The 12,271-nt window shown below is 42.1% G+C and overlaps 2 protein-coding genes across 4 annotated transcripts in view; one reads left to right on the top strand and one right to left on the bottom strand.

Annotated features, from left to right (window-relative positions):
- Window positions 1–12,271, bottom strand: part of dscamb (Down syndrome cell adhesion molecule b) — a 129,078-nt gene that overhangs the window by 97,927 nt on the left and 18,880 nt on the right. For both annotated transcript variants that reach the window (XM_070970770.1, XM_070970769.1), the window contains exons 2-3: window positions 11,496–11,813; window positions 10,901–11,047 (exon numbers count right to left, since the gene is read on the bottom strand). In XM_070970770.1, coding sequence (XP_070826871.1) covers window positions 10,901–11,047; window positions 11,496–11,813 — 465 coding nt within the window. The remainder of the gene's footprint in view (window positions 1–10,900; window positions 11,048–11,495; window positions 11,814–12,271) is intronic.
- vmp1 (vacuole membrane protein 1) overlaps window positions 1–12,271 on the top strand; it is a 198,003-nt gene that overhangs the window by 90,097 nt on the left and 95,635 nt on the right. The gene's annotated exons all lie outside the window — the stretch shown is intronic.

Here is a 12,271-nt window from a genome sequence, read left to right on the forward strand (position 1 = left end):
TATGCCTTTCGTTGCGGCTGGTCGGTTAAAGTGCTTAATAGTACCTCAGCTATCTGCAGAAAAGTCCAAGAATCTCATGTACACACACAATTTCCATTGTGGAGAGAAACTAGACAGTGGAAGCAAAGGAGGGAAAGAGAGAGAAATGGAGAGTTTGGCTGGGAGAAACAGACAACAATTACACTTGCCCTAGGAGGCCGAGGGAACCTGACCATGTTGCTATGGAAACTCAAGTACAGCAGAAAGTAACAGGAAAATCAATTCAGATTGAGCTTATCTCTCTCTCTCTCTCTCTCTCTCTCTCTCTCTGTCTCTCTCTCTCTCCCCTTCTCATTTCACAAGGGCTACAAAGCACGTTTCCTCTCTGAATCACATTTTAACTGCTGCCACGCTGATGCAGCACTAATCACAACAAACACAATGATTTTACCCTCTCATTCCCCTTAAATGGCAAATATGGATTACAGCGAGAAGAAAAATACGTCTTCAAACGCGCACACCTCCGAAACTGTATGACAGAAAGATGCAGGCGTGAATTTGCTCGACACAAATCACCCTCTGTCTCAGGCACACCATTCATTCTTGCTCTTTCTTTCCCTTTGCACTCGCTCCCTCGGAGGGGCAACGGCAGCTGTATGCAGGTGATAAGCGTGTGCAGCGATGAGCGCTCAGCTCTGATTGGCTGACTCAACTCCTACGCTGATGTGAAGATTGCAGGCTGCGTCTGTCAAAAGGCCACTCTGCCCATGGTTGCCACCTCCTGACGTCACTGCCGCAAATGACAGTTAGGGTGGCCACACTCGCAGTGCAAAGCCTGGGATTTAAATCGCTTTCCTTTAACGTTTCTGCATGATGCATCCTCTTATATTGAAGAACCAATCATAGACGTAATAACATAAGCATAAATGTATCAGGCATAACAGCTCAGGTCATCTAATAGAAGGCCAGGTGATGACAGGAACTGACTGCCTGTCACCCACCCAGCCCCTTTTGTTTTCACCACAGCCACTTAGCAGCAGCCTGCAGGGAGTTTGGGTTTTGTTTGGATCATAGTCACTGGCTGCACAATGGCAAGGTGAGGTCAAAGACAGGCTGCAAGAATACTCGATGTGTGTGTGTGTGTGTGTGTGTGTGTGTGTGTGTGTGTGTGTGTGTGTGTGTGCGTGTGTGCGTGTGTGTGCATTCTCAAGGCTCACGCCAAAGAAGAGGCAAGAGGAGAGAAAACGAGCCTTGAAGAAAAATAATGATGCTTGATGCCTCATACATCAAGAAAAGATAGAGGGTCACCTTGCAGTGACGTCAGCTGGTCATTTGCTACCGAGCACGTCAATCTGGAGAGCGATTTGTCGAAATAACAGGAGAAGTCATCTGAAACTGATATGATGCAGTGAGACTGTGTAGTCATTCAATATTTCTTAATACCTTGATTATGTGTGAATCTATCATGGTATATAATAATATTGGAAAAATATTTGTAATATCCTGATACTGACCTCAACCATTTTCACCAAACTATTGCTTTGGCTAAACTGGTCTTTTGTCCTATTATTGAAAGGAAACAATCAAAGTAAATTTCACTGCCATGCCGACTGAAAGTGCTAATATCACCAACAGAACCAGTCTTTGAAATCTCATCTTGATACAAATGGACCGGTGGTCCAGACCCATATCACAGTATAAGATTCATTCCAGGTCTTGTTTTTGCTTTCAAAATAGGTGATATGCAATTTTATGTAAATCATAAAATACAATCAACTGGTTCCTGCATTATCCATAATGCAGCTCAGATTAGTTTGTTTTACAGGCTGTGTAGTAAAATCTGCAGTCACCAAACCCAAGATGAGATAAACACTGTGACATTTTAAAGACCCCCTCCAGAGCCACAGAAGACATTATCCAACTGTTTTCATAGTCGTACTCTTTTTTTGACTAGTAAACTGAACTTTATTGTGTAAACTCTGTGGATTTCCCATTAAAAGATAACATGCTCAAAGACAAAAATCCAAAATGTGAAGCTCTATAACGTGTTTTGTGATAAAAGCTCTCGATTAGAGCTCCTCGTCTGATTGGTGTCCAGCAGGTGCTTTAAAAGCATGATCATATCTAATCAGTGTTACAGATGCCCAGCAGGAGGGCATAGACACCAAGGCTCTATGTGAAAGTTTAAAGAGGCTCAATGTGATTTACTGTATTTCTCCAGATTTACCACCCTGGGAGCAGAATAAGACCATGTATTAATCCTTGATTGGATGGAAGATGGGAGAGAGAAAAAATGGAGTGAAAAAACTCTATTAGGTCAGCAGAGTGATTCGAGTTATTAAGTGCCTTTTTACTCTAATCAGTCACTTTTAAGATGGGATCAGACACTGGTGCATTATGGGATGTGATTGAGCGCACCAGTTTGTCTCCGTTTCCCCCAGCACGTCAGCTGGGAACATATGGGAAGGTTCCTCCATGAACCACACCACCTGTCACGAACACATGCAGACACATGCATGAGCAGAGGGAGTTTGCACCTACACAGCCACAGTCTTCCAACAGCCTTCATCCAGGAGAGTTTATAAACAGAAATTAATTGCTTGTTCCGGCTGTAATTAGCTCACACCATGCTTATTACTAATCTGTGTCTTGGCCTCTGGCCAGGCTAGTTCTGGCCTGCCTCCAGTCCATTTTCAACACAGTGTTCCTCTACAGTAATCCATAAGCTCTGGCAGGATGGACCCGTTCCACTAACTGGGCTTTACTCAACTATACACACATATTTCAAACTTTTCCATGAACATGTCATCATATTAACTTCTTAATATTACTGTATTGCATTGTCTACAAATGCACAGTCTTAATGTTACTCTGGTAATGTGCTACAAGCTGTGTAAGACCACGATGAAGTTAAATTGAATGTAGTCTTGACACACACAAGTCATGCACAGACACAAAACTATAGAACAAATTTAGGACGTTACAGTAAATCAGATTCCTGCACTGTAGTGACGGCACACTCTACCAAAACGCTGCTTATTTAAGCTTCTGTCTGCAATCCAAGTCAAAAACAAAGGGGCATCCCCATCACAGAAAGCCAAATTGCCTATTAAAGATGAGTGCATGTTCAGTCTCCCAATGCGCCCAGCCATCACCACCCTAATCATTCCCTGCCTAAACAGCCTAATGGCTGCCATATTGCTACTGTTTATTAGTAAACACTGATGGAAGAGTGCCCGCTTCAACAGTTGTTGATTTTGTCTATCCGTATGGAGTATCAGCTGGGAATCACAGCCACCATGCCAGAATGCTGTCTGCTGTTCAGTCTCCCGTCACTAAACAGATTGCTTTATTGTTTTATGTGCATAGTGATTAGGATGTCTGTAGATGGCACAATATAATACATAAACCTTAGATAAAGCATTAAACAAATCTGAGAGCTGAGAACAGCCCTTTCTATTTTTCGATTGTTCTACTGATGTATTATAAAAGAGGATGTGAAAGCAAGGGAGAATTAAAATGCGCATTGTATTTCGGCATAAAATTACAAGTCTGCGCCGCAGCCGCTGATCCAGAAGGACACTCCAAAGATGACCTTAGGTTTAAGATGCTTTTGGGAAGCCCAGTCCAAGATCGATTTCCCTCCATCTCTGTCTCAGTAACCCTTTTATCGATCCTTATCAAATATGTATCACGTCCTCAAGCCTTCACCACATCGAAGATGGAGACTTCAAACAGCTCAAACAGAAAGTCAGAGGAGGGCTAGGTTTCTGTCTTTCCAAATGGCGAATAGCATAGGGAAGATGTGAAACCCAAATGTGAAAAGGCTAAGAATGGGACCCACACCCTCCCAAAAACCACAACATATTATAAAAGTGTTAAAATAAAAATGTAATCTCAGCTGTTTCAAAAGCTGTGACATCAAAGCTTTCAAAATAACACTGAACAAATGCTATCCTGAAGCGAGCTTTACAAGAGACAGTGGGTTTAGTCTTCTACAAAAGGCAACGCAGAGACATGCTGTGCACACAATACATGGAGAAAACACCCCCCAACTATCTCCGCTCTAACCTCACTTCTTACTAAAAGGGTCTTGTCTCGTCCTCTTCCAATTCCCCACACTCCCCTTCACACAACACTCGTATGTTGCAAATGCACAAATGCATCCTTCAGCTCATGTTCCCATAATTCTCTGTGGCAGCAGCATGATTAATGCACACAACTATTGATTTTTTTTTCTTGGCTATTTTTTTTATTTCTTTCAGGAGAGTGCCCCCACCCCAACCCCAAACGCCTCCTCCTTGACAGCATCACACTTTGCACCCTGTCACTCACACATATAGACAATGAAGATACATTTTAATAAGAATCAATTACCACACCTTTACACACACGTGCACACACACACACGCGCACACACAGACAAACAATAAGCACCCTCATCTTCCTTAGCTTACAGGCAGCTCTGTGTGAGCGGACTGGGAAAAGGGGTGCAGTGAAAGACAAGGGTCAGCATTTCACTAACTGCTGATCTGTGTGTGTGTGTGTGTGTGTGTGTGTGTGTGTGTGTGTGTGTGTGTGTGTGTGTGTGTGTGTGTGTGTGTGTGTGTGTGTGTGTGTTAGGCTGTGTTGTTTTCATAGGGTTTCACTGCAGGATGGGTGGAGTAAGCGTGCAAAAAAAACACACATCCATGCAACCACAAACCCACATGCAGACACACATGTGTATGGCATAATTGCACGCATGTAAAAAAGCACATATTAATATCTAGACCCTCCACTGAATTGCGATGTGGCAAGTCCGCTGAACAACAGGATCAACAAACCGATGTTTGTGTGAGAAAAGAAATCTGGGGAGGGATGCAGAACGAGAGGCAGAGATGGAGCGAAGGAAAAGTGAGTGAGGAAGGAAAATGGGAAGGGGAAGAAGACAGAGACAGGGAAAAGATCATGTGGCTAATGTGACGCAGTCCGTTGTTTACCAAAGAAAAAGCCTCGCCCACTCCCCTCCTCCCCACCTTTCAAATCTCCTCCTTCTCAGTCTCTTGTTTCCCCAACTCTCTTCTCACTTCCTCTCCTCTAATCTGCCTTCTCCTCCTCTACATTTCCTTGCATCTTCTCGCCTCGCAAGCTCATTTCTACCACTGTGCCCTCCTTTCAAGGTTGGCCTGACTTTGGGTGTGTTGAATTTACAGCCCCGTCTCCGCCTGCCTCTCAGTGCCCTCACTGTCAATCTCAGTGAAAAATGGAGGCGGTGGCACATCACTGGCATGATAAATTCCTGCTGAGCGGTGATCCTGTAAACCAAACACCTACAGTAGCCCCTTTGAAGACATCCTTAACATTCCAGCGACTGAGCTGGTGGCTGGTTAAGACTGTGATTCTATTAGCAAGCAAACTGTTTAATTAGCCTCTATAAGCACTCACAAGAACCCATGAGAGAAGAGTGAGCAGAATGCGAGAGTGCAGAGGCACTTTCATCGCTTAAATGTTAAACGCACAGCTGGGAAGCGGCCGACATGAATGTGACTGAAAAATGTAACAGGAGATTTTTTTTACTGATGCCGTGAGTATTGGAGGGACTTATTTGCATAAAGCAAATAAAAAAACAGCATTTTCCATGCAGGAGGAAATTGACTGGGGCGCTGTGCCAAGCAGGTTATGCAATGAGATGAAAAGAGAGGAGAGAAGGCTGATAGTCAAGGCCAGCGGAGGAGGATGGAGAGGAGAAGAGAGGAGAAGAAGAAAACAAAGCAAAAGGTGAGAAAGAAAAGTAGAAAAGAGAGGAGGGGGGAAAGATGCACCTACTGATCTCTCTGACTGTGATTCTGAATTGTTTCCAATGTGAATGCAACATGAACAGAGTCACATACTGTTGCTAACAACATAAAATATAAAACTCTCTACAGGTAGTGAGAGTCAAATCCAATTATGGGTCCAATATCAACATATACATCATGATAATGTAGATTCTCTGGAAACAAAAAAAAAAAAAATTGAGAAATTGTTCAAAAATAAAATACAGACATGGTAATGTCCTAACCCTTTTTACCTTAACAGAAAAAATAAATACCAGATAAATCAAAGTATGAAAGCAAAATCATTGAGAAAAAAACTGCCATAAAGCCAGTTGGCACAATCTCAGACACATGATAAATGTATATATTGTTGGGATGCACCACTCCAACTTATTCAGTCCTGATACTGATACCTGGGCTTCACGTATTGAGTACCGATTCACTATGTATCTCTCTTTCATATAGTCTATGCTAACACATAACTAATGCTAATGCTAACAGACTAATGGAAGTTAGCGTTGTGGTCGCAATAATATCATCTTAACTTAAATGATCCCTTTTACTTCACATGCTTTACATCACACGTGTTTTTTCCTGTGCTCTGTGTAACAGCTGCTGACGTCGCACTGCTAACTCACTTTGCTACTCAGCATGCTGACCTAACAATATCCTTGTTGTCCTTGCTATGATCAAACTGGGTGCCTTTTCATGAGACTTGTTGATGTTAATGCTAGTTAGCCATGTAGCCACCTCACTTTAACCTCTGAGGCTGTGTCCAGTACTAATATAAAAATCTGAAAATACTAACATGATCAAACACCTGTTCTTTCTCTCCATATCCATTGTCGCTGTGTTTTTTGTAATCCACTTTGTTTTCAGCAGGAAAAGACATCTACTGTCTGATCACAGCTTCAGATTTGTTTGTGCTGAGCATAGACTCGACATTGTCTTACAAACAAATGCCATCATGTTCTTTGTCTCACTGTTCTATTTATCCATATTCGCTGAAATTTTAGCAGAAATAATTCAACCACGGGATAATGAGTTGTTTTCATTTTTGGGCTCGTGGGCCACTGAAAATATACAAGGGACCAGTAGAACTCTGATCCACTGGATGAGCAGACCAGTGTGCAAAAAATATAACAGTGGACACTGATAATTGTGCCCAATCCTTCGTCAAAGACTGAAAAGGAAATAAGTGGAAAAACTAGGATGGAAAAGCAAGATGAAGGCACATCCAGGAAGTAGGAGTGGCTATTGGAGTCATCCCTCTCCACTGAGCTTGCGTCTTAATACAGACTAAAGCCTCCCGTCCTCCATCTCTGGCTTAATCTCCAGCCTGAAAAGATGAAAGGCCTTCATGTTTGTTTCAAGCAGGAAAGCCTATCTCTCCACGCCAGAGGAGACCCCTCAGTCTCCATTGCTCTTTCTTCACTCTTTTTTCTATCAATCTTACCTCACCTCTCCTCACCTTTTCCCTCTTTTCCTGTCTTCTCCAGGGGCGATATACAGGCCACTTGTCCGGCATGCACTTCCTTATCTATACTTGTGTCAGACTTCCCACTGGATGAGTAACTGGATGAAGGTGTTTGTTTGTGTTTGTTGGTATTTAGTGCAGCTAGCAGCACATGAGTCTGATCCTCAAATTTTTATGAAATCAACACAATGAATGAAATATGCGCTCTTTGCATGAAAAGTGTTTCAGCTGATGCTAATTTTCAATATTGATGAATCTACAATTTTTTTTTTCTTTTAAAATAATGGATTAATTGTTGTTCCAGCTCTGGAAAAGTGACAGAAATATAGTTTCCTCCCATGAATGACTTACATTAAGGTGCCTCAACTAAAAACAGGTGGTAATTTGACATTGAAATGATACATAAAATGTTATGGATGTATAATTGCACATCAGCCTTTATGAATCTGTGTGTAAAGCAGTTTAGTAAAATAATCCAAACATTAAACTTGTCTCACAGGAATAACATCCAGCTTCTGCTCTTTACCCAAAATTGACAATTGATTGATTCATGTCAGTATTTGCACGATGCCTACACAGAACAAAATTTAAATGGATACAAGTTTCTAAAAAAAACGCATAAAAAGCTCTGAGAGTACCGATGTGTGTATCATTTGCTACAAAGATTACAATGACTCCATGCTACTGATGTTTCTATATCCGTAGAAGGTAAGAAAAGTCAACAAGAACTCACTGTGTGGGAGATGTACACACAATGGTACATGCTCGGCACAGAGGTTAATAATCTCTGCATCTTTGAGCTGATAGATTACAAGTAATACTGCAAATGAGGAGGACTCAAATGCTACTGCAAATAGACACATAATTCAAGCTCAAATTGCACAACATTAAAGTGCACATGTCTTGAAGGAGAGTGCAAGGTCTCAGTGAATATGTTGTTTACAGCTCACTCAGTATCTAAGCGCTGGTTTTGTTGAAGTCGGACCGATGCCGCCCAGCTCATTATACTGCCTTGTAATGATGAGAGACAAAAGAGAGGTAGATGGAAACACACAAAAAACACAGCGTCCCCACTCCATCTCCTTTTTTGAAAGCGTGACCACTTGATATGCAAACACAACTACAAATAAGCATGTGCAAACATACATGTGACCACACCAACACACATGCATTAAAATAAAGGTCCACCATATAAAATCCTGGCAGCAGCACACTAGGACACAGCTCAACGCCTCCCCTCTCCGCTTCTTTCTTTCTTTTTTTTTTTTTTGCCTCTTTCATCTCTCTATTAGCTCTGTCAATTGTTTATCAAAAGCAGCAGGGAGGCGATCGGAGCTGGGCATCTGAAAGCTCGGGCCGCGAGATCCATTTTAAAATTCATGACGGGTTAATGGTATGTTAGTGGCAACATTAAGACCCAGTGAGCTTGCGTCATGCTCATTCACATTGAAAACAGGCCGCTTCAAATGACTACTAAGCAGTCCTCATTCTGAGAGGTAATTCATATTGTAATTAACTTTTCAATCACAGCTGATTAATTAAGACAGGCCCTAGTCTGTAATTATGCATCTATTTTTGACCCTAATGTGAATCACTGGATATTCAAAGATTTCAGCAGCCATGATTTAAACCTGTTTCATCTCTGTGCACAAGTTACTGATCTTAAAAAGTACATTTGCACCTGATGATACCAAACAAGCAGAGACATTCGATTCATAATCAGCGGTGATCAAAGGTTTAGATGGTTCAGGATGTCTGAACTGTGGATGTGGAAGTGTCATTGTGGACCTAATTTCTTCAAGAACACCATCCTGGTTATTTTGCATCTCTACTAAGATCTTGAGCCTTGACTGTTCTTCCTCACATTCTGATGCACAATGCGAGGGTAGAGAAGTGCGCTTGATGTTACCGTTCCCAACAAAAAACCTGAGATTAATAATTCAGTGCAGCTGTGGGATAGCTTTATTTTGTGTCCACTGAGACCAAGTCTTCTTTCATGAAAAATTGAAAAAAATGAGAGAGAGAGAGAGAGAGAGAAGGGCTGGAGAAGGAGTTGGAAAACTAGGCTGGGTCAAACTGCACTCAGTTGCCATTGTCATGCCCTGTTGGTATCCTTATGGTCGCTTGTTCGCTCACTTTTCGCTCACACACAAACACGCTCGCACACACATCCTTCTAACCCTCACTCCTAGAGTAAACATACCCTCTCCATAACAGTGCGAGGTGAATCCGCTCATGCATCAGAATCGACCATCAAATATTTATCACGGAGCAGCAGTGATTTTGACAGTGTGCTTATGCTTTTGACAGCACTCGCCTACTGCAATACTTATTGGAGTAAACACGGACAATCGAATATCGTTGTTCTTTTGAACACTTGCGAAAGAACTCAAAAGAACACCGAGCATACAATATAATCCATCAAAACTTAACTGCATATTCTATAGGCTGTCAGACCTGCTGCAAAAGAAGGAAAGACATCATTGTAGACAATACAATAAGAGCTGGTTTACGAAATGATTGGCAATGATTGCTTTTTTAAAACGAAGGAGTAACACACATGCACGAGTCACAGTCCATACATGAAGAGATGGGTTTCTCCAAATTCAGGCCAGCAGCTATTTGCTCTTGATAAAGATGCAGACAAGATACATGCATGTTAAAGCATTTCATCCTGGTGATGGACACTTTTTGTAGCCGCAGTCAAAATAAACATCATCTCTGAGTCTTGTCTACATGATTCATTTCATTTACAGAACGTAATCACATCTGCACGCTGCGTATTCACCCGCTCTCCGTGACATTAGGCAATGTCTTAAACCAGCGGCTCGCAGCGACTAACTCAAGCAACCTCGAGTTAGTAAGTCTCTGGCATGGATCAGAAGACACATCTTCATGCTTGAGCAGACACATTTAAAATGCCACCAAAACACCGTCCCAGATTCTGCCCTCAGTCAAATGACATCAAGTGCTCACTTACAGGTCCCTGAACGCCCCAGTATGAAGCAAAATCAGCCAGCGGGCAGTACATGGAGCAATCAAGAGATAAGCATCCCATTTAACTTGAGTAAAAATCCAACCAGAATGTTCTGGTGTCTTGCGTTATCACGCTGTGCCACTGGATTCAAACAAGGAGGGTAACTAGGTCAACGATGCTATGTAAACTGTTCCACTTTACCCCTTGCTGGACTCAAAATGGAGTTGGCTGAGGTGGAGTGTGTATAGGAAAGAGAAGCTCAGTGATTCAGTGTGACAGTTATCAACAACCTCTGGCTAGTGAGAGGACAGGGCTGTGCAGTGCTGCAGAGCCCGGTAATGGCAGACTACGACAGTAAACAGGTAACAACATGATTCACAGTGAAACAGAACATAGTGTCCAGAGAGCACGGAGCAGAACAGAGAGGGGAGGCTGGAAAAAACAGCAGTTCTCTCCCTCAACGTCACACGTTTAATATCACATTTTTCTCTTTACCAAAGTGAGCACACAAAGGCTTCACTACGTGCTCTTCAATGGCTAAAATACTTCACAAATGGTATTTTAACATTAACACCGGCGCTTTACCTTCACATGTTCCACATTTGGTTTGATTCTTCAGAGATAATCAGTTATACTCTATACAAATTAATGAAGTATGACATGTCTTACCTGAGCTGAGTGAAATTGTGTCTTTCTCCCATGATACAACAGTGACGTAGGCCTCAACAGAAGCAGGGATAATGCACTTGAAGACGGCTACACTGCCTCTCATAGCCTTCTGGTCAGCCACTCTAACTGTGTAGGGTTCCCGTGAGACTATAGAACATGAAAAAACATTCATAAGAGACAAATTGTGTTATTATAAACACTTCTTTTTCATATTTGGGGACAGGGTGGGTATCCTGATTACAACCCAGGATCAAGCTCTCCTGTAGGGAAACTTCAAAGCTGCTGAAGTGTCCTTGAGGCAAACTGAATCCCTCACAACACCAGGTTGTATAGGGAGTTGACTCTAGTATCAGTAACAATACTACCATCCATTTATGCGTGTTATGCAATGTTATACTGGAAATACTACACATTAAGCAAGATCACGTCTATTACACACTGGTTAATGAAAATATTTAAGCCTCTAATGCTTTATAGGTATTAGAGACTCAAAAATTTAGGAGTTAGGCACGATCTTTCACTTTCTCTGCTATTCCCTCATTCACCCCTATTACAACAAGGACGACAAGGACCCTGCCTTCCTCTGTGGACTCACCAGCTTTGATGTGGACATCCTGACTCCTAATCTTGCCAGAAGGGTTCTCGGCAGTGCAGTAGTACGTGTTGTCGTGGATCAGCTTGCTGAAGCTGGATGGCAGGAAGTTGAAGATCTGGAGGGTTCCATTGGGGTGGACGTGGCGGATGCCCGGGACATCATAGATCTCCTCACCGGTCGCCAGATACCAGCGCAGCGAGGCAGGCGGAGCACCCCCAGCAGGACAGGGCACCGAGGTCCCTGTGGTGCTGGCAAATACTACCTCTTGCAAAGATGCATTGACAAAGTATAAGCTGGAATGTAGGTCCTCACTGAAAACTGCAAGAGAGGGAACACAGGATGTTTACTGTTACAACCACGTACTGTACTTGCATCCTTTTTATTATGCTATGATGCACATTTATTTATTGTTTTATCTTTGTATATGAATCACGATAAAGATTGGAAGCAACACCTTGATTGTAATCTGGACCAGAGACCTTACAAAAAACATTTCTTGAAAATGTTCTTCTTTATGCATTGTATTTAGATTGTTTTGAATTTGAGTTTAAACATTTTTTTATTTCAAATATTTAAATTCATCAATCAGTATTCCTCTAAAGCTGCTCACCGTTCGTGCTTCTATTTATGGCACATGATCAGTAGTTTTGGATTTCCCATCCCCGGGACCTCAGGACATTAAATTATCATAAAGCACTATCAATTATGAAATAAGGTCAGTTGCCTCAATCATGTTCAAGCTTTAATTCAAGCCAACATCACAGTGAAGAGAATGA

The sequence above is a fragment of the Chaetodon trifascialis genome, chromosome 9 (assembly GCF_039877785.1).
Source record: "Chaetodon trifascialis isolate fChaTrf1 chromosome 9, fChaTrf1.hap1, whole genome shotgun sequence".
Classification (NCBI taxonomy): domain Eukaryota; kingdom Metazoa; phylum Chordata; class Actinopteri; order Chaetodontiformes; family Chaetodontidae; genus Chaetodon; species Chaetodon trifascialis.